Source organism: Sardina pilchardus, chromosome 2 (assembly GCF_963854185.1).
Source record: "Sardina pilchardus chromosome 2, fSarPil1.1, whole genome shotgun sequence".
NCBI classification, from domain to species: Eukaryota; Metazoa; Chordata; class Actinopteri; order Clupeiformes; family Clupeidae; genus Sardina; species Sardina pilchardus.
The window spans coordinates 25,030,054-25,052,866 of record NC_084995.1 but is presented as its reverse complement, the minus strand read 5'-3'; the positions used below and the strand labels follow the sequence as shown (position 1 = coordinate 25,052,866).

At 49.4% G+C, this 22,813-nt stretch overlaps 1 protein-coding gene across 6 annotated transcripts in view; it reads left to right on the top strand.

Annotated features, from left to right (window-relative positions):
• The window catches only part of inpp4b (inositol polyphosphate-4-phosphatase type II B), a 273,163-nt gene that overhangs the window by 136,720 nt on the left and 113,630 nt on the right, over window positions 1-22,813 (top strand). The window contains exon 1 of one of the 6 annotated variants that reach the window (XM_062523261.1): window positions 17,986-18,890. The exons of the other annotated variants lie outside the window; for them this stretch is intronic. Within the exon in view, the coding sequence (XP_062379245.1) occupies window positions 18,843-18,890 (48 nt within the window). The 5' untranslated portion in view covers window positions 17,986-18,842. Of the gene's footprint in view, window positions 1-17,985; window positions 18,891-22,813 lie in introns of those variants that run through there. 6 annotated transcript variants of the gene reach the window in all.

The window sequence follows — 22,813 nt, the reverse complement described above, 5'->3', positions numbered from 1 at the left end:
CTCTCCGTCCAGTTGGAATAATTATTCAGCGTTAGTTCCATACACATCCAAACACCACTAAGGCATCATGGCAGCGCGGCGTGGTGTGTCATATGCGCTGTTTGTGGTTGTAGCATTACAAACCTATCGCTTGGGCCCAGTGTCAGAATGAGGCTGTGAGGGCTTCTGCAGTGAAGATTTCTTTTGAATGGTGTGTGGAAAATTCAAATGTGACACAGGCGTCAGGAACTTGGTGAGATGGATCTCCGCATGCCAGAATTGGATTGTACTGAAGTTTGTGTCAGAGAATTGCATTCAGTAGCAAATACCCTAGAAGAAGAACAGCTACAGTATTGGTAAATGAGTTGTGTTCTGTAAGAAGGACTGGTTTGCTTGCTTGTTTTTCTGAGGGTGTGAGGTTTTGTGATTCATGTATAGATAAAGGTGATGAATTCCTCAGACATCCATGTACCCAGTTGTGCTATATGAGCCCTGGGATCTGTCGAGGGGGCCAATATCCAGATGTGGACAGCACAGCCACGACTTTAGCTCTACAGTAGCTGCAGTGTTGCACAATCGGTTGTGTTTATCTGTATGCAGAGCGAGTGGGTGGGTTGTCCTCCCCTCCACACAAGTGTTGAGTGTTCCGGCTCACTGGTGGCGACAGAGGCAGGTAAGGAAGTACAGCCGCACTGCTGGGGGGGGTGGGGGGGGGGCGGTTTAGCCCCTGCAATGGGCCGCGCGCCGAGGCACTCACTCACGGCTCCTCTCAAACGTGACCTGGAGGAGTCGGCGCCTAATGGCTCAACACGGGCCGCATTAACAGCCCTAACGATCCAGGCGAGGGCCGGATTAATGGCGCAATCCGCGGGAAGAGTGCGGCCGCGTCTCCTGCGTCTCCTGCGTCTCCTCACCGCACTGCAGTCACGTCACAGTAGCGCTCACGCACAGCCTCTGCAGTCCCACCTGCCGCAGCACAGCGCAGTCAGGGACAACGCCGCCGTACAGTACAGTACAGTACGTGGGAAGAGCCGAGGGAAACCGCTAGAAATTCAGGAATGAATGTGATAAGTGACACCTTTTCAGGCATGATGTTGCATTGACTAAGACCACTTAAACTAAAGAGTGCCTGAGAAAGGGAGAAAAGCAAAGTGTTAAGAGAACACTTAATATTCTTAGGAGAACACTTAGTCAGGTACATACATTTACTTTTTTTGCTGTATTTATTCTGTAATTTTACAGCGTAGTGAAAAGCAAAGTGTTAAGAGAACATTTAATATTCTTAGGAGAACACTTAGTCAGGTACATACATTTACTTTTTTTGCTGTATTTATTCTGTAATTTTACAGTTTAGTTGGTAGGGGATGTAAATGCTTTGGGTAACTATGTGTCTCACTGATGGATAATGTGTATAATTGGTCATGTTGAAGGTACAGAAAGGAATTATAAACCAGTAATTATCAGACGACATGCAATTTCCCTCAGTAACATTCAAACAGACAAAGCCATTACTTTGCTGACACTTTAGAAGGTGTTGTGTTTAAGCAATGGAGAGTCTGTCGAAGCTGTGTAGAAACGCCATGTGGAAACAGAACAGCTAATTACTTCCCAATAGCTGCCTGAAGAGTCCTTCATCTTCCCTCCCAAATAAGGAACAAAAGCAGCAAGCAGGCAGAAGAGGCAGCTTGTGTACAGATCTGCTGTTGAGACATGAGTGAAGACACTTTGGAGACCATCCATCAGCTGTCTCCTCCTCCTCCTCCTCTTCTTCTTTTTCTTCTTCTTCTTCTTCTTCTTCTCTCTCTCCAGGGCGGGTGCTTTATGGGCCGTGCAGCCGTATAAATCGCCAGCCTCATTAGCACTCCCCCACCTGTCCTTTTCACCAGTTCCTCTCCTCAGTAGTCTCCTCCTGTCCTATCCTCTCCTCCTCAGTGATCTCCTCCTGTCCTATCCTCTCCTCCTCAGTGATCTCCTCCTATCCTATCCTCTCCTCCTCAGTGATCTCCTCCTGTCCTATCCTCTCCTCCTCAGTGATCTCCTCCTATCCTATCCTCTCCTCCTCAGTAGTCTCCTCCTGTCCTATCCTCTCCTCCTCAGTGATCTCCTCCTATCCTATCCTCTCCTCCTCAGTGATCTCCTCCTGTCCTATCCTCTCCTCCTCAGTGATCTCCTCCTATCCTATCCTCTCCTCCTCAGTAGTCTCCTCCTGTCCTATCCTCTTCTCCTCAGTGATCTCCTCCTATCCTCTCCTCCTCAGTGATCTCCTCCTGTCCTATCCACTCCTCCTCTTCTCCTCCTATCCTCTCCTCCTCAGTGATCTCCTCCTGTCCTATCCACTCCTCCTCATCTCCTCCTATCCTATCCTCTCCTCCTCAGTGAATATCCTCCTATCCTATCCTCTCCTCCTCAGTGATCTCCTCCTATCCTATCCTCTCCTCCTCAGTGATCTCCTTCTATCCTAGCGCTCTCCTTCACATCGTCTTTGTGCTGTAACTTTCCCTCAGCTCTCTCTCTCTCTCTCTCTCTCTCTCTCTCTCTCTCTCTCTCTCTCTCTCTCTCTCTCTCTCCTTCCTGATTTTGGTCTTGGCCATGCGGGCCGTTTTTGATGCTCCCACCTGCTCCTCCTGGCTCCTCCTTCCCTCCTCCTCTTCTCCATCTCTCTCCCCCTCTCTCCCTCTTCTCCATCTCTCTCCCCCTCTCTCCCTCTTCTCCATCTCTCTCCATCTCTCTCCCTCTTCTCCATCTCTCTCCCCCTCTCTCCCTCTTCTCCTCCTCTTCTCCATCTCTCTCCCCCTCTCTCCCTCTTCTCCATCTCTCTCCCCCTCTCTCCCTCTTCTCCATCTCTCTCCCCCCCTCTCCCTCTTCTCCATCTCTCTCCCCCCCTCTCTCCCTCTCTTGTCTATGGCTGACTGGGCTGTGGCTGTGGTGTGTGTGGTGGTGGCGGAGGAGAAGGGCAGGATGGTGGTGGTGGTGGTAGTGGTGTGTGTGGCGGTGCAGAAGGGCTGGATTGTGGTGGTGGTGGTGGTGTGTGTGGTGGCTGTGGCGGTGCAGAAGGGCTGGATGGTGGTGGTGGTAGTGGTGTGTGTGGTGGTGGTAGTGGTGTGTGTGGTGGCGGTGCAGAAGGGCTGGATGGTGGCCCTGGTCATAGTGGAGTATGTGGTGGTGGTAGTGGTGTGTGTGGTGGTGGTAGTGGTGTGTGTGGTGGTGGTAGTGGTGTGTGTGGTGGCGGTGCAGAAGGGCTGGATGGTGGCCCTGGTGGTGGTGGTCCCGCTGTGCTCTTGGCCCGGCCCTAGTGGACCCCCTGCTGCTGGAGCACATGGAAGTGGCTCATGGAGGCCTGAGGCCTCATTGCCTCTGTATCATTTAGGAGGAGGGGAGTGCCAAACCATCTCTCCATCTCCAGTTCATGTTTCATTCTCTCCTCCCTCTCTCTCTCTCTCTCTCTCTCTCTCTCTCTCTCTCTCTCTCTCTCTCTCTGACTGTTCACACCAATCCTGTCAGTTCGCTCCATCTTCTTGAGTGTGAGTCGCTGCTGGTGTGAGCATTGTGATGAGCTTTCCCCCCTCACTCCTGCTGGCCATGTGAAGTGTTGGGGGGAGCTTGTTATGCTGTATGTTTCTGACCGTGCCACAGTCCAGCCACTCCAGCTGCTGCAGTGGACAAACCCAGCCACCTGCCTGTGATTGAGGGCCCCTTCTAGGAATGAGCAAAGGAAATGAACAGGCTTTAATGTCTGGCAGTGGCTGGGTTAGGGAATGCTTGCATTTTTGTTTGTGTTTTTAGGTATGTTGGTGAATAACTTTGTGTGTGTGTGTGTTTGTGTGTGTTTGTGTGTGTGTGTGTGTGTGTGTGTGTGTGTGTGTGTGTGTGTGTGTGTGTGTGTGTGTGTGTGTGTGTGTGTGTGTGTGTGTGTGTGTTTATTTGTGTGTGTCTCTGCCTTCCTCCAGACGTTTGTATGTGTGCATATCTTCATTTTTCTGATGAGTGCCTGTTTGTGTGTGTGTGTGTGTGTGTTTATTTGTGTGTGCAAATGTCTGTGTATGTCGCTGCCCTTTTCCCTGTCTGTATTGTGTGTGTGTCTGTATTTTTATGCGTGTGCCTGTTCATGTCTGCTGCCCGCGTACACATTGATGTTTGTGTGCTCTCATTTGTGTTTGTTTGTGGTTGAGTGGCTGCGCTGTGGTTTGTGTGATATAAAGGCCGTTGTTTTGGAAATCAAATGCTGTTGGTTGGGCTGTCGGAGCGGAACAGTCACAGCCCCTTGGCCCCAGGACAGCACTGCCTTTTTGAATGGCACACTGAACCAGTCAGTGGGCAAAGCCTCTCCTGCCTCAGCACCTTTCAGAAGGGGAAATAAGCGCTCGCTCTCTCTCTCTGTCTTTCTTTCTCTCTCTCTTTCACTGTTGTTAATATCTCATTTTTAGGCGATAGGTTTCTGGTGAAGTGTTAGAAGGAGGAAAGAGGGAGGCGGAGAGAGAGCGGCATGTGGAAAAAGGCAGGATTGTGTTTTTTGCATGCTGATCCGATTTTTTTACATTCCAAAGGGAGCGTTTCATTCCGAGATGATTTCCCTTTCGCCCGGAGCCGTCCCATTCCGTATGCAGCGGCGGCCCCTGCCGAGCCGCATGAATATGTGAGCAGCGCATGCCAGAGCGCCCGAAAAAACGGAGAGATGGATGGAGAGGGCGGAGGTAAAGCAGGGGGGACACGGCTCGCTCTCTCCGAGTGGACTTGAGCTGGTGCCGTCGGGAGGGGTCGTCATCTCCATGGTAACGGGAGGAAGAGCCCCCCCCCCCCCCCGCCCTCAACTATCCATGCGCTGCAGAAACTTATGCGTGTTTGTCTGTCCCACGCCGACTCCATCCTGGAGATTCCTCCTGATCTCCGGTGACTTAACGGTGGGATCAAAGGGGATTGCGCCGCGCCGCGCCGGTTGCCGGATTGCTTTTCTCACTGGCGGTGTTTAAGGCTTCGGGGGCTGGGCCGGCTGAGGCTGCCGCGTGCCTCCGGGGGGCGCCGCTCTGATGTATGCTTTACGGGGCGGCCTGGAGGCTCACGGCTGCACACAGGCGCGCGGCTGCCGAGGATCCACCGCCTCGGAATCAATTAAGCTCCTGCAGCAAACGCCCGCAATGAAAACTCCCATGTCAACAGCCGTATTAACAAGCAATATAAAACCATTGAGCGCCAGAGAGCTCCTCAGCACCAAACATGAAACATTTAAATGTAATGAATCACCTGTTGATGGGAGCTGATGCCTGGGCCCCTCTGGAGAGACACCGCCGAGCTCTCCGTACGCCGAGCGCTCGCTGAGCGTAATTAGCCCGGCGCCGACCGGTTCTGTAAGCGTGCACGTGACCGACTCCACGAGCGCGCACGTGACTGTAGTGGAAGAAGTGCAGGTGCGCGTTAATGAGAAAGGTCTCTTCCCACATGCCTGCTGCACACACCGCCAACCAGCGTTCTTAATGGGAGTGGGAATTAGCCAAACGAGGACGGCATGCCGCAAACGACACGGGAGAAGCCCAACCGCTGAAGCGCTCCTGAGTATTGCGGGACCTCAAGCTCATCACGAACTGTAGGCATATTCAACTGTGAAGAGGAGCGGAGAGGGACCCGCCGATGCACTGCACTGCCCTTCCTCCTCAGCGCCTCAGTAGAGTGGGGACATACAGTACTGTACAGTAGACGTGAGGAGGAGAGGGCTGGCGTGGAGAGAGAGAGCCACGGGAAGGCATGGGCTGCACTGATAAGAGTTTACATTCGTCTTAGTCCGCCTCATATGGCCCGCACTTCCCACTTACTGTATGAAGATGAGGCTGTGAAGGGGGGGAGCTGAACTAATGCTGCCACATGATCATCAAATGGAAAGCAGCTGCGTGCCCTATCAAACACACACACACACACACACACACACACACACTCACACGCATGCACATACAGTATGTGCTGGATATACGCACTGCCATAGCTCACTGACCATTTTGTAACGGACTGCTGTTTGTTTCATGTTCTGGGGCTTTGTGTGTGCCTGTGTGCGTCTGATAGTGTGTCCCATTTCAAGCACCTCATCATCTCTGTGCTCGAGAGCGCTTTAGTGGAGTAAGGAGGCGCCATTAGCGGCGTCTGGTCCAATCGGCCGCTGATGGCCGGCGCGACTGAAGGAGCGGCCACTCGCGTGTGCGGTAATGGCCAGAGGAGCAGAACGCGTTCACACGCATCCCTTCTGACGCCAGAGACACACAGTGGGGTGGATGGAGAGGATGCTTGGGGTCCAGAGAGGGATGATTGCAATCAGCACAACACACACATGCACACAGACACACATACATGTTCACACACACACACACGTACACACACGTACACACACGTACATACACACTCACGCAAAACATGCACAAATGCACAAACACATAGGGAGATGCATGAGACACACATGATCACCCCCCCAATCCCCCCCCACCCACTCCTCGTCAAGCCTGTCCCTCTCTCCACCAGTTCTCCTTCTCCTTCCTCTCACCCCCCCGCTGCTGACGGAGGGCTGCAGCCTGACGGTGGCTTTGATCACCTCTCCTCCGTCTCCCTTTGTGCTCAGAGCTGCATGGGAGACGTCACATCGCCCTCTGTTCTCCTAAACCTGTCACCGCTGCCGCTCACTCACAGCACCTAATACCTGGAGTAATCAGCGGACGTGCAATCTGCTGTGTTACGGTGTGTGTGTGTGTGTGAGAGAGAGAGGGAGAGGGAGAGAGAGAGAGAGAGAAGATAGAGGGTGTAGGAATAAAGTGATTTGGATACACTATGGATCTTGACACAAAAGCATGTACAAGTCTTTCTTCATCATGGTGTGAGGGGAACTCCTACTGTAATGCTGCATACTGTATGGTGGGTACCATGGGTACGGTGTATGGTGGGTGAAAACAGCCTTCAATCCGTTTGGTGCAACGGTGACATTCTAAATTGGATCCCAGATTCACAACATGTCTCTTTTTTACTGTAAAATTGCCAGGGGGATTGGAGAGGAGCGGTATAAATGTTGAGATTCAACCTGGCCAGAAAAGCCACCTAGAGCAGCTTGTATTTCACAGCCCTTCTTCACCTTCCTGCATGCCTTTCCAGAGCAATTATTGTCCCTTCCTGAGACGACTCCCACCTCACTCTCCCACACAGAAATACACAAACTCACACAAACACACACACACACAAATGGATGAAAATACACACACACTCACACACACACACACACACACACACACACATTCACACACACGCACACACACACACACACACACACACAAATGGATGAAAATACACACACACTCACTCACACACACACACACACACACACACACACACACACACATTCACACACACGCACACACAAATGGATGAAAATACACACACACACACACACACACACACACACACACACACACACACACACACACACACACACACACACACACACACACACACACACACACACACACACACACACACACACACCGATTCACCCCTACACACACACACGGGAATGCTCCACAGGGACCCATCTCTCCAGTTATACTGCTGATGTATTGAGAATCCCCCTCATGCTAATCCGCTCTGTCAATAACCATGATGTGCAAAAGAGACTGACTCAGCGCTTTCCAGAGCTTTCCGCTGGTTTTCCAGAGCTGTTTTCCATGGCTGAATGGCTGTCAGACAGGAGATATGGCAGTATGACATCAGGAATTATTGACAAGGTATGAGTGGCAACGCACTGTGTATGTGAGTGGATTCTGGTGTGGATGTGTTTTGTGTTTACATGAATGCGTTCACACCTTTTAATCTAACAAATCAAAACCCATACTGGCATGTCAGCTTGAACTTCTTAGATTATCAAACAAGCAATATAGGCTGTGCTTACGCAGACGAATCATAGAGTCCTCCATAGCTGCACACTTAAGAAGTGGGTTTAAGCAACACAGTTGCATACAACGTTTTATTGGGGACTCTAAAACAGCTTGGAGATCAATACTTAACTGCTTCTGGGATTCATTTCAAAATAAAGCACAGATTTTGGGCCAGAGTCAATGCCTGAATTGACAGGTTTTTATTTGGCAGTCAGGTTGTGTCCCTGAGCAGTGGAAAGGTCAGGTGTAAATCCATTTGACAGCTTAATGTCCAGTTTCCATGGGTAATGCTACTAGATACTGTCATTTTGGAATGGACAGTGAAAGTGTTGTCTCAGTGTTGGGCAACTGAGCATCTTAATGATGCCTTAGATGATCAAGCTAACAGAGAGAGAGGCTTCTGGATATACTGTATGTAACATGGCCAAGAAAGCAACAAGTTGTGGACTTCTGTTTCATTGGACAGAAAACAAATAGCATATAGCCTTACTAAATCAATTTAGTAACAGCTTGAATGTTTGCCAAACATAACACTGTTTAAGTGCCATTCAGGAGAAACACTTTGTGGAAGAAACCAAGTAGCACCCTTTTGATTTCCGCTTACATATGTGGCAAAGGGAGTGAGTGAACTCCCATCAGTGTGCAGTGACATTGAAAGGTTCCCATCTGATGCTTGGAACGTCATTTGGTGTACAGTAATTCTGCTGTTTTATAGGTTGTGTGCGAGCAGATCCCTTATGAGGAGATGCGCTCACTTGTCATCATAATGGCAGTAGACCATGGTGAAAATCACTTGTGCCTCTTAATATAAAGGGGACAGGATGGGATTGCATGTACTGTAATGCCCAAAACACAAGATACAACATTAAAACACATTAAGAAATGTAAGTAGCATGCACCTGCCATCTCATCATTTACAGTATTCTGCTATCTATCTAACTATCAAAAGTGGACTTGGGACACCTAAATAGTGCTTAAAGCACACGTTTTAGATCCTCACAATAGGGCTCTAAAGTCGTTCCACTCTGGAGCCCTGTGACAATCTGATGGGGTGCCAGTCAAGCTTCTTAGCCCTGCCGGCATGTTCCACTCTGAGGGGGGGAATCCCCCAGGGGAAGGCCTGTGTCTTTCGCTCCAGATGTCTTGTGTTCTCCTCAGGAGCGCTGGAGGGTAGCGGGGCCCTCAGCATCTCTGTAACCTGCCCGTTATATCCTCAGCGCTGTTTAACACAGGTGGAATGGTGGGGTGCCAGGGCCCTGCCGTCTGTGCCTACCTACCCCACCCTTATCCGTGGCACAGTAAAATGTCTTTCATTTTCTATTCTAATGGGAGGAATAGAATAATTTGCCGTAATTGTTCATTAACATGGTTAATTAAACTGACTGCCAATAAAGGCTGGCCTCCATTCTCTTTTATGACATCTTTTATACCCTCTCGTTCGCTCGCTCGTCTCCGCCACGCACCCCCTCTTATCCGCGCCCGCTTTCTTCCTCAGTGAAATGCTAAGTGGCCTCCATTCAAATACCAGCTCGCTCAGTTAGTCACCTGCGGGGCCGTGTTACGGAATCTCCGTCGGCCAAGGTTAGCGCGCGCTGCTGCTGCTGCTGCTGCTATCTCTCCGGCAGGCCTTTGCTTCCATCGGCCGCCTCATTGCCAGGCTGTCAGAGATAAGTGGGGGACAGTAAAGGGAGTGAAAACAGAAGGGTTTAGTCTGAGGGGTGGGGTGGGGTGGGGTAGGGGTGCAGGGAAAGAAGGGTCAATGGAACCAATTACTGGAATCTCTGCTATGCTCTGGCTGAGTACTCCTCCCCCACCACACTACCACACACAGACACAGACACACACACACACACACACATGCACAGATACACACACGCAAGCATGCTTTCTTGCCCGTTCCCATTCCTTGTGGCTCCTGGCCCTTGTGCAGGTGCCAGCTCTGATAACAAGGCCCCTGTCAACCCCTGAAAAGCACACGTTGGCGTCCCCTCCTCCCCTCCTCCCCTCCTCCCCTCCTCCCCTCATCATCCCTCTCTGTGACGACCTGCTTTGCACGCCGTCTGTCATCGCCACTTTTTTGAAGATTTTTTTTTTTCTATTAGATGCTAGAATTTCTCTCTGAGCTACAGTACTTCGAAAAAGAGAGGGAGAGAGAGAGAGGAGAAGGAAAAAAAGGCACTTTCTATTTAGGGGGTACCAGGAGGGTTTGACAAGAAAGGGTATTCCTAAAAATTGGCTTCTCTCCTGCGAGAGAGGTTGGGTTTGCGACAGGAAAGGACCAGGGAGGGCTGCCAAAAGATGCTGGCGTTTAGCGAGCCACATGCTGGCAATGATGGCATTCCCCAGCGAGACCGGGACGCCTAGTGCCCGCATGCCACTCCGTGCCTTAAAATAACTCCCCCATCCTAAAACGGGCACGCTACAATAGAATGGCAGGCCATTAATAGAAGTGCAAGAGGCTACAGCGCACCAAGGACGTGGGCTAGAGCAAACTCACGGCCATAAAACTCTATATGGATGCTGACAAATGCTGACAGGGCCGGGATCATAAAATATGGCCGAGCGCTGAGCATCATCGAGGGCTGTAAATAAAGCAGATGGGGATCTGATACAGTGTCTCCAGCCACACACACACACACACACACATCTGATACAGTGTCTCCAGCTAATCTGAAGCATGCATGGCAGCTTGTCATAGCCCACTCACATCTCTCCAGCCCAAGTAGAAGCAGAGCCGCCCGTTCGCTCGCTCGCTCGTTGCGTGTAAATTATTTATTTATCGGCGCGCTTTCATCATCCAGGGCATCTCGCAGACAAATCTCTGTGGCAGATGTAGCGAAATCACTGACCTTGGCGTTCGCTAGTGGAGTGCAGTAGCAGTAGCATCATCAGAGCCCTGCAGACGTGACTCGCACTAGCCAGAGGAAGGAGGCAGGCAGGGAGAGAGGGATGGAGGGAGGGAGGGAGGGAGAGGGAGGGAGAGAGAGATGGCTAGGTGAATGCAGAGATCATGTGACCACATGCCTCACCCCAGCGGTCCCCTCGCATGTCCCGCCACCACCATGAATTACAAGCATCCGTGCTCGTTTAATTTCACAAAGTCATCGAGAATGACTGTACTGATGGATGGCACCCACCTGGCGTGTGTGTGTGTGTGTGTGTGTGTGTGTGTGTGTGTGTGGTGTCCCACGAGGAGGCCTGCTGATTCTCTGTCCTGCCCCGTCCTGCTCCTCTGATAAGGCTCATCGTTTGTTGCTTATTAATTCAGGCAAGTTTCCTGTGTGCTTCTCCCCCATATCTCTTCTCCTCTACTCCTGTCCTTTTGGTATGCCACACCGCCTCTCTCTCGGCCCATTTGTCTCTTCCTCTCATTGAATGGATGATCGAGGCTGGTGATTATTAAGGGTTTGTTTTCCTATGTAATTCTCTTCTAATTACTCCAGCCAGAAGGTCCATAGAGTTTGTATGGCAGTCAGGCAGGCCTCTGATTGATCTATTAGCAGTTGAGATGTGTCGGGCATGCATTTGCGATTGCCTTTTGTGCTGTGCGGAGCACCAGAAGTGTGATCTCCTCTTGCATCCTCTTTCTTGCGCTGAGTAGCTATTATCGTTTCCAGCTGGAACACATGCACACATCGCAGCGCTGATAATGGTGATTAGGAGCAGACGCTGGCCGGATTGGAAGTCAGAAAAAAGCAATCAGCTGAACAACTGAATCAGCACAACTCTTCCTCCCTCGTGTCTTCAGTTACACTGTCTCTCTCTCTCTCTCCTCTCTCTCTCTCACTCTCTCTGTATGTACAATATGTGCTTATGTGTGTGTGTGTTTATGTGTGATCAGTAAACGCCTGTTAGGATCAGTACAAGGCCTTTAGTCTTTCACCAAAAGAGAGCTACTTGATACAAGAGATAGTCTTGGTGCCGTCGTTGCCCCTGCATGACAACAGGAGCTCTTGTCACACCTTCATGTTTGAGATCAGGACCTCTGTAGCTACTGGGCCCTCCGGTCCCCCCTCAGTCATCTACTGCAGAGCACCCGCGAAGGAACACAGATTCTCTGGCTTGTCTGCTTCACATAGCCTGCATAGATTCAACTCCTGATGACTAAAACCCTACAAACTGAAAACTGATCTGATCTTGTGCTAAATGATGTACCAAAAGCTTCAGCAAGTCACCTGTGGAACTCATCTATAAGGATGTACAGTAAGTCCCATGTGGCCAGCCCCTACCCCTTGTTAAATGAGCTTGCCACACCCACAGCCGCTCATCAAAGTCCGACTGGTCTACTCAAAGACACAAAGCAACACAGACCTCGTGTGAGCTGTGGAGAGCTGAGCGCAGCCGTTGCCTCTTATCTGAATGCTGTAGTGAAGGGCATACACAATACTTATGAGCCAATAAAATAGCCTCCCTGTGAAATGGGACTGCTGGAAATTGCCAATTGAATTGTGTTAATATACACGTGTCGTGTGGAACGGCTTGGGTTTTTTTGTGGCGAGGTGGTAAGTGTTAAAAATGACCGCCCTCTGCGTGGCCCGTTTTACATCCGTGCAGTGCAGCCTGGCCCGCCTCCAAAGCCAGCCGAGTAACGGCCGGCGGCGCGCTCCTGTCTCTGCCAGACCAGCACAGCACTCAAATAAAACAAACTCCCCCAGCACCACCTCCGCCTCCCTGCAGCTTTCTGTTTTTATGTGCGGACATGGAAGGAAGGCTCCGCATCTCGCAGCTATTTATTCCTGACGGGCGTTTTTATTTTTTTTTATTATTAAGCAGAAAGTCTTGTTAAGTTGGCCTGCTGCAGAAGAACAGCGGGCTTTTTACAATGAAAAATTTAAGCAAACAGGCACAGGGGGCCTCCTGGACATCCTGCGCGCACTTGAACGCTGCTACAGCAGGGCTTTTGACTGTGCGGCTGAACTCTCGCTGCTCTCCGAGGGTTGTCAGGTTGAAAGCGTCTCTAAGAGCTGGAACGGACTCGGGTCTACCGGAGGCTAGAGGCAGCGCGGAACATCAGCTCACAGAACAGAGCGGCGCTCCGGTTCTTATATGTCACACAACCATTCTCCTGTTTGGCTGTTTTGCATTGGATGACTGGAGATTTTAACTGGTTCATGAAAATAATGGTCTGTGTGTGTGTGTGTGTGTGTGTGTGTGTGTGTGTGTGTATGAAAGAATATGCAATATGCAATATTTCCTTGATTCAAAATCTACCTGTAAGTCCACTTGGAGCGTTTTGTGAAGATGGATGAGGGCCGATTAAGAAAACAGATTTGAAAATTGTGTGACTGTGGCCAAGTGAGTGTGCAGCTGCCAGCAGGAGATGCCATTTCCCTGTAGCCCCGAGCCCAGGCCGGGCAGTAACTCTGCCTTGACAAGTAACCCCGCACACTTCCCATTACAGAATAATCCCTTCCCAAGTCACATTACACTTACCAGACTCAACATTTCGAATGTGTCATACCAAAAATCATATTTTTAATGACAAAGTAATAGAAGTATACAGTATAGGGGAATAATTGGCTCTTGCAATATAATATTAGGCAGGTTTTAAGACTGTCCTGTGAAAAAACGGAAAGCAATAATACAACTGTAATCATACTGCACTCGCTGTGCACCAAGACAAGAACGAGGGTGAAGTGTGTGTGCTGCTGCAGACTGTGTTCAGATGAAGACTAAAGCTAGATAATGGCTTTGGAACGTGGTGGTACACTGCTGGCCCAAGTCATAAAAAGCCTCATGCCTTAATGTCTTAGAAATACTCATGCTATGCCATTGACACATAGACATTAAAATGAGTCAGAGGGTGTTAAATGGCATTTGAAAAATGGAACAGGGTTAGATAGTAAGATTGCAGTTAGATGGTACATTGTGATTCGAATAAAAAATATATATATATTAAACGGAATACTAGAAAAGATAATATATTGTATATAAGGATATACAGTGTAAAGGATGATACATAATCGACAGATTCATATGAAATATTTAAAGTTAAAGGGGTCAGTTCACCCAGCCCACCATTTTACATCCTGGGTGCAGCGGCTCCCTGGCGCGCTGCCTCTTGTTGAGATGTTTTCCTGCCTGGCATTGAGCAGAGCACGGCTGCGATCAAGTGCCCTCTGGTAGCGTTAGCCGGCGCGCTTTAGCCACGCGTCAGGGGCTGTTCTCCACCAGGAGTGGCCCTTACCTGGCCCTGGCCCACTGAGCGCCGCCCGTCATCCCCTGCTAACACGTTGATAATCCCACTCCAATTTTCTCAAGATGGGATTTGTCCAGTTCAATTTTGTAATGCATTTTTCAATTGGAAATTTAATTAAGAACTCCTGTGTTGTACTCCACCTCTCATCTCCACATGCCAGCCCCCCCCCCCCCCCCCCCCCACTCACAGTAATATCAGTGGTTGTGAGGCGACCACCTCCACCTGCAGATTATCATCCAAATGTATTAGTGGGTCACAGGTGAATGGAATGGGCCGGCTCTAATCTTTTTGCTGTGAAAAGTGGCTTAATGTAACTCGTATTCACAGTGGAGCCGGCGTGGAAATCCAGCCTTTCATTGTTTTGTTTTGCTTCATTTTGTGGAGGCTCCGCTCTTAAGCACCGTGTCGTGGCCGGTGGGGAGAGGGATTGGGTGCTCGCAGGATGGTGGGAAGAGTGGACCTGAAGTACGTGACAGGAAGCTGTTATGGCCAGCTTACTGAATGACCTTCACCACCAGTCAGTGCAATTGGAGGGAACTACCAGGAAGAGCTCTGTGGTCATGGAAATGTGGTTGTGGTCACACCAGACGCTTTACTGCTGTTGCCTAGTGCATTGTTTTTCAGTCGGTATGTGTGTGTGTGGTTCTGCGTCTCTGTGTGTGTACGGGTGTGTGTGTGTGTGTGTGTGTGTGTGGGTGTGTGGGTGTGTGTGAGGGTGTGTCTGGGGAGGGGGATGCCGATGGGAAGCACATGTTTCATGTACAAGCAACTAGCAAAGTGTGTTTAATATGCATTAATGTTCAGCTCACACCCTTCTCTTTCTGTGGGCCATGAAAGCAGATTAGCGCAGAACAGAGCGTCCCGCGCTGCTTTGTTCCTCGTCAGCGCAGATTGAATTATTTGATAAAGTTTAGAATCGCCCTGCATCACTTCCTAGTCAAGCCTCCGGAGCTGTTGCAACTATTAGATGTCTTCAAGGAGTCATTTTTCTCAAGAAACACAAATACATTTTGCGATCTTATCGCAGCGCCTCTACGTGCTTAATACACTATTCATGAACACAACAACAAAAAGGCTCCATTTCTCTATTTGGTTATAGTCAGCAAGGACAAATCTGCTTTTTAACAGAAGTAGTGTTTTTGAATCACAAGCTGAATGCATAGTGTTTTCTGGTACAAGCTTGTGACAGATAAATGTTTACTTGCCACTTGACTGACTGTAGGTGACTGCAGCCCTGAATTGTGTGTTGAGTTGATGACCTAAGGTACCGTGCAGGTGCTGGACATTTGTGTGGAGTACTTTTTTTGCATGGTCACTTACGTGGTCTTATCAGACGCCCTTAAGCTGACGTACTGTACAAATGGAACAGGACTTTACATGACACATAATCTCATCTACAAACACGTTACACCCACACACACACACCCACAAACACACACATACACACACATACACAAATGAGTGCACACACACACACACACACACACACACACACACACACACACACACACACACACACACACACACACACTTTATTGTGCAATATGTTGTTTGCAGCGGGCTGGTGTAGCTGCTGTGGCCTGTAAGCGACCTGAACAGCAGGTGTTGGCACATGGGCACGGAGGCCTTCCAGCCCGTCTGTTTGTCCTGCCCGGCTGCCACAACCACCCACCACACCATCAGCCACAGCAGCGCCATGTAACCAGAGTGCCCACACCCCACCCACACCCCACCCACCCCACCCACACCCCACCCACACCCCACCCACACAGCCCACAGCACCCCAGCAACCCTCCAGAGCCTTCCTCACCGGTCACAGCGTTCCCACGCCATCCTCTCCGGCCACAGCAGTCACAGTCAGCAGTCACAGTCCTGTCTGGACTATACTATTGATGTCACTTAGGCATAAACATTGTAGGCTGATAGATAGATAGATAGATAGATAGATAGATAGATACTTTATTGATCCCCAAGGGGAAATTCAAGAATGATGTTAACTGTAATATGCTGACAAATAAGACATGTACAGTACAGTGTGCTGGTCTTGATTCCAATGGTGATGTTTGAGATCTTCTGTAGATCTATCTGTAGTTGTGCGAGATGAAGAAATGATTTCTCAGCGCTTTCTATAGAGTATCTGGGATGTTCAGAAGTCGTCTAAAAGAGATGAAATAGAAGAAAAGAACACACATTTATACAGATATTCACCTTCTCCAACCACACAAGCAAAAATATGCAGTAATGTCTCTGTACCAGTGAGAGAGACGATTGGTCCATCGCAGAACTTCCCAAACTCAACAGCAACCCCTTCGTGTTGTCCCCTTGCATGGCTTGCAGTGAGGTATCGCTACTGTACTGTATGTGCTATGATGTCTTTACTGAGAACACTGAGTGTTTCTTCACGCAGGGAACAGACTGGCTTTCGGTTCACTTTGACACAAAAGACTAATGATTTGTTGTGAAACACTCGAGCATTTTGTATCAGTGTCTCTCTTGCTTCGCCATTTTCAAAACGGCCTGATCTCAGAGATGGCACTCTCGCTGTGAGGGGACGCTCCTAATTAGACAATGATTCAGCAAGTGGAGTTCCAAGTCGGCTGATTTGAAAGTACCAATTAAAAACCAAAAATAATCTGTTGTTCCGTATTCAGTTATTCAGCATTGAGTTTTTGCAAAAGGTTTAAAAGATTGTAAGTGGCGTGCATCAAGGCTAGAAAATGAGGCGGCCTTTTGATGCTGATTAGAGTCGCTTCTCTTTTGCCGCTCTCTTTGCCTACTTTTTCCCCACACTTTGATTCTATCAGTTGTTCCTTTTAAACCTCATTCTATTTTTCTCCTTCTCTTTCTCCCCTCTTTCTTTCTGTCGGGTGGATTGCTAACTGAGGTCTCTGTCAGTGTATTGCCTCAGGTTAAGAGGTTTGGGATGTTTTTGTGTGTGTGTGTGTGTGTGTGTGTGTTTGTGTGTGTGTGTGTGTGTGTGTGTGTGTGTGGTGTGTCATGTGTCATTCGTCATTTCGTGGCTGTTCCTTTGAGTATGTTTTTAGCCTTAGAGCAATGTTCTTTCAGAAGTTATTGCATGCTGTTATCCGTATGTGCACATAATATATATAGAGATATGCACACACACACATATGTGTGGGCGTGAAATGGCTCTGCTGAGTTGAGTTAAACACTTACCGGTAAGCCTTCCTCGCTCTTAGCTGGGAGGTGTTGTGGTGGCGCTGTCCTCTGTCTGTGTGTGTGTGTGTGTGTTTCGTGTGTGTGTGTGTGTGTGTGTGTGGGAGGTGTTGTGGTGGCGCTGTCCTTGCCTGGACCCCTGCATCTGTGGCCCGCCTGCAGATGATTGCGTGTCAACATAGCCTCTCCACCTTTATCTGCACAGCTGCAGGTCAGCTTGCTCTACCACACACACACACACACACACACACACACACACACAGGCTGAGAGAAGGAGAGCGAGGGATGGGATGGAGGAAAAAAAGCCACCATTGAATATGCATACACAAAAACATGTACTCGCTTGAGTCTGATAAAGCCCCAGCGTCTTCTCTCTTCTCGTTTTTGGAGAACGTGCAGTGCAGCGATTCGCGACTGGAGAGCCGCCGTGAGGAGGAAGTGGGTGGCTGGGGTGGAGAGGCGGGCCGATAACACATCGCCTTATCTCAGGAGCTGTCACTGATCTTTGACCACCACTGCTAGCACATTGTGCAACAAAAATAAAAATGAACATACTCACACACACACACACACACACACACACACTCTCTCTCTCTCACACACTCACACACACACACACACACACACACACACACACTTCTGTCTCTTTCTCACACGCCTGCACACTCACACATCCCTCAATTGCCTCACACTTCCAGCTACAGTATAAAGACACAGCCCACTGTTACAGTGCACATACCAGATATCACGATCAGGTCGCTGGCACACACGGCGTGTTTGGAGCTGCAGCCGTCTCCAGGCGCGTGTCCAATCGAGCGCGAGAATCAGGACGCACTCCAGCAGGGGCGAGCCGGAGCAGCAGAGCCCTGGGATTGGCCACCTCGCCAGGAGATTGCTAGATTATGCTCAGCTGGGAGACCTTTGACAACTACCTTGTTCTAGAACCAAGACTTAACGCCAAGCCAATCGTTACTGGTGCCTGAAGACTACAGTAACGCCAAACCTATCGTTACTGGTGCCTGAAGACTACAGTAACACCGAGCCTATCGTTACTGGTGCCTGAAGACTAACTCCAAGCCTATCGTTGCTGGTGCCTGAAGACTAACTGCAAGCCTATCGTTACTGGTGCCTGAAGACTACAGTAACTCCAAGCCTATCGTTACTGGTGCCTGAAGACTAACTCCAAGCCTATCGTTACTGGTGCCTGAAGACTAACTCCAAGCCTATCGTTACTGGTGCCTGAAGACTAACTCCAAGCATATCGTTACTGGTGCCTGAAGACTAACTCCAAGCCTATCGTTACTGGTGCCTGAAGACTAACTCCAAGCCTGTGGTTTCTGGTGCCTGAAGACTAACTCCAAGCAGGCTAACTCCAAGACTAACGCTACCAATGCCGGAAGCCTAGTCGGTCTCCCTAAGGGAAAAATATGATTTGGATTTGGGCACTGACCTCCCTACCCTACTGAGAGGAGTTTCCTTTGCAGTCTTGCCGTTGATCTTTAATGCGCGATGAGGAGATTGAGATATGAGTGGCCGTGGTGACCCCTCGCTGCGGTGTCCGTTGAGGGGTGCTGCTGGCACGGCTGCGTGAGATGGCCCGGGCCCTGTGCTGCTGTGGAGCCAGGGCTGCCGAGAGAGAGGTAAGGGCAGAGCGCCACCGTCAGAGCCACCGCGGGCACTTCACCTCGCCAGCTCTCATGCACTTTGTACAGTATGTGTGGGTGTGTGTGGGTGTGTGTGTGTACGTGTGTGTGTCAGATCAGAAGAAGTGAGCAGTAGTTGGAAATGAGTCTGCTCTTCTTGAGTGGCTGTGGTGATATGCTCTTCCTCTCTGATGGCTGGTGTGTGTGTGTGTGTGTGTGTGTGCAGTCAGGATTGCATCACTACAGAGTTACCCCAGTTCCACAACTATGAGCTGCTCCCAGTTATTTTTCAAAGTCCACAAAACGGCCTCCGAGGGAGTTCTTCCGTTTGCAATCATGAATCATGCAAAACCTAAAAAAGGGTCATTTTGAAATCCATTGAAGTCTCAGCTTAGCTAGCTTAATAACAGTCTCGGGCACGTATATTTCATAAAGAACTCCGACTAGAATCACAAGGTCACACTCACCCATATATGTTAATCAAACCTGCACCAAATCAATCAAAGCCATTCAGCAGGAGGAAAACAAAACAAAACAAAAGGAAGCCCAAAACACACCTGAGCAGCAGTGGGATTAGATGGGGAGGAGGGTCAGGCAGGCAGGTAAAGCGAGCAGGCTGGCTGTGGGGAGCATGTTGAGTAATTGCTGGCGTGTGCTGGAAGGGCGTGCGTAGGCAGGCAGAGGAATGCTGGCTGCCCGAGGGCTGAGTTTATGCTCCCAGCCAGAGTGAGACCTGCCCCAGCCTGAGCGCTCACAGTACCTGCCCCAGCCTGAGAGCTCAGAGTGAGACCTGCCCCAGCCTGAGAGCTCAGAGTGAGAGCTGCCCCAGCCTGAGAGCTCAGAGCAGCTGGAGGGAGCACTGACACTCAGCACACGCAGCACAGCTCATATAGAGCTATTGGTGTATCAGCACGCCCTATCAAGGTAGGTCACGGATCCTGTGATTGAGAGAAGTTGTGTCATTGCGCATCGTTCATGTGTGTGTGTGTGTGCGTGTGCGTGTGCGTGTGCGTGTGCGTGTGCGTGTGCGTGTGCGTGTGCGTGTGCGTGTGTGTGTGTGTGTGTGCGCGTGTTGTCTGAGTAGGCGTTGTTGCGGGTTGTTTATGGTGTTTCACTATGTGCAAACTTTATTGCTTTTACTTTTCTGTGTACTTGTGCTACTCTGTCTCTCGGTCTCTCTCCTCCTGTCTCTCTCTTCTCTTCCGCGCTGCTCTGCCAGCCAGTGAAGTCTGGTCAGTGTGTTGCACTGCTCAGTGTTAGGATATTCATCATATTCTCTTTCTTCTGCATGTCATTTTTGTGGGCCAGCTTTGACTGCTCTCTATAACATGGGTGACAAGGGAAATCTTTAAAGGGGTAGAATATGTACCCCCCCTCCCCCTCTCTCTCTCTCTCTCCCTCTCTCTCTCCCTCTCCCTCTGTCTCTTGTTTTTTTGGTTTTTTTGCTTTTGTTAGATGTGTATGTTGAGCGCAGTGTGTCTCTTCTCCAGAGCGACTGCTTACTTTGTGACTAGAGTGCTCAGGCTCATGAGGAGTAGGAACAGAAGAAGACAACATGCCTCCATGAAGCAGCATAGATGCCTGCGCCAGCACAACACAACACATGCAGCCACAAACACTCGAGACACACACTTTACACTCTTAGATACACCACTGGTAAAGCATGCCCAAGAGTAACATACATGTTCACACACACACGCACACACGCACACACGCGCGCGCGCAAACACATACGATGAATTACATGGATGTGCACACATATGCATTTTTCAGTTGGGGAGCTGCAGGGATTGATGTCTCTTGCATCTCAGGGAAGAAGAGAAGTCTCTCATTCTTTCATGTGACACACACACACACTCATACAAGCAACAGGCATCCAACATATGCTAAGGTGGTCCTGGGGTGTGCAGGCATGAGTCGAGCGCAAGTGTGTGTGTGTGTGTGTGTGTGTGTGTGTGTGTGTGTCTGTGAAGCTGGAGCAGCTATGGTCTCGATGGGCCATTTTGGGCTGTTTGATGTGCTGATGGGGGCTGGTTCCACCGGGCTGATCAGATGGAGCCTAAAATGCATCACTTTCCACCAAATTTTACACCATTACGGTTTCATCTGCGAGGTCTCGTATTCAGATGCTCTCCAGGGAGGTTGCGAATCCAACTGTTCTGCCTGGTATTGCTGCTTATGTATCAGTTTTGATGTTTTGTGTGTGTGTGTGTGCGTGTGTGTGTGTGTGTGTTGTCTTCATGCACTGTATACTTGCATCGACCTCAACAGTTTTGGGAGAAACAAAGCATTTTTCAAGTTTCCTCCGTACGGACAAATCGCATTGCTGTCATGGGTAGCCTTGAATACTAAGGAGGCTTGACTCAGTGGGAAATATGTGCAAAGAATTGCATCACAAAAAGGGAGTAGAAGTTCTGAGGAAGACTGGCATTGCAGGGAGTCCAGCAATCACAACAAGAGAAGGAGGGCGAGAGAAAGAGATTATTTATGGTGCGTATTGCTGAGCAGAGGAGCGCACCATCTTTGGCCGACACTTTAGCGTCATTTCAGCGCTGCATTGGTGCTTCGTAGGTGTGTCACTTTTTCATGCACTTTATCCAGGCCAGGGCCAGATGGGGCAGAACAGTCTCTTGTGTTGCTGGTAACTTGTCATTACTACAGAGTCAGCAAGTCCCTCCATTCTTTCAGAGAGGCTACCTTGTAGCATTCTCCAGTCAGTAATGCCTGACCCTTAACCACACCTGCACTGTCTTAGCCACTTGCTCTAGGCCTGAAATATATGGTGCCTATACTGTGTCTGGCCTATAATATACGGTGCCTATACTGTGTCTGGCCTACAATACGTATATGGTGCCTTTACTGTGTCTGGCCTACAATATACTGTGTCTGGCCTATAATGTATGGTGCCTATACTGTGTCTGGCCTATAATATACGGTGCCTATACTGTGTCTGGCCTACAATATATGATGCCTTTACTGTGTCTGGCCTACAATACGTATATGGTGCCTTTACTGTGTCTGGCCTACAATATATGGTGCCTATACTGTGTCTGGCCTACAATATATACTGTGTCTGGCCTACAATGTATGGTGCCTATACTGTGTCTGGCCTAATATACAGTGCCTATACTGTGTCTGGCCTACAATATACAGTATATGGTGCCTATATTGTGTCTGGTTTTGTGATGCTGTTAGCAAGTCTGCCGTTATAAGGATTCCTTGTCCCTTTGATTTGTGTTGTCGTTCCCATTAAATAACCTTGAGGAAGTAAATTCATAAGTCACATGGCCCTCAGACATGTTATTTTTGTATTAACGCTGGCTTATAGGAAGTGTTGTGCTTGGACTAACGCAGAATACAAGCCCAATTCTGGGGAGTCCCGTGTGTGGTGAGTGTGGGGGGAGTGGGCCAGACCTTGGGAGTGATTCAGTTGGTCTGACTTTTAAACCTTCAGTTCAAGGATCACAGAGGAAAGCCCTGACAGAGCTGATAATAAGTAGTGATAATAATAGTGCGTTTGTTTGTAGTGTGTGTGTGTGTGTGTGTGTGTGTGTTGTGTTTGGGGGGAGGGGGGTGTTTGGTTAGAGGTTAAGCAAGGTTGGATGTGCTAAGTCACACCACAGCAGTCAGACTGAACTGGCTGTGACCCTCATTCCAGTAGCATCCATCCATCCATCCCTGCTGTACTATTCTCACATCTCCCCTTCTGACATCTGCCACTGACACACAGGAGGTGTGTTAGATGAAGGTGTGTTTTTTGAGTGTGTGTGTGTGTGTGACTGTATGTGTGCGTGAACATGTCTCTGTGTGCATGTCTGTGTGTGTGTCTGTGAGTGCGTCTGTGTGTGTGCACATGTCTCTGTATGTGTGTGTGTGTGTGTGTGTGTGTGTGTATGCACATGTCTCTGTATGTGTACAGT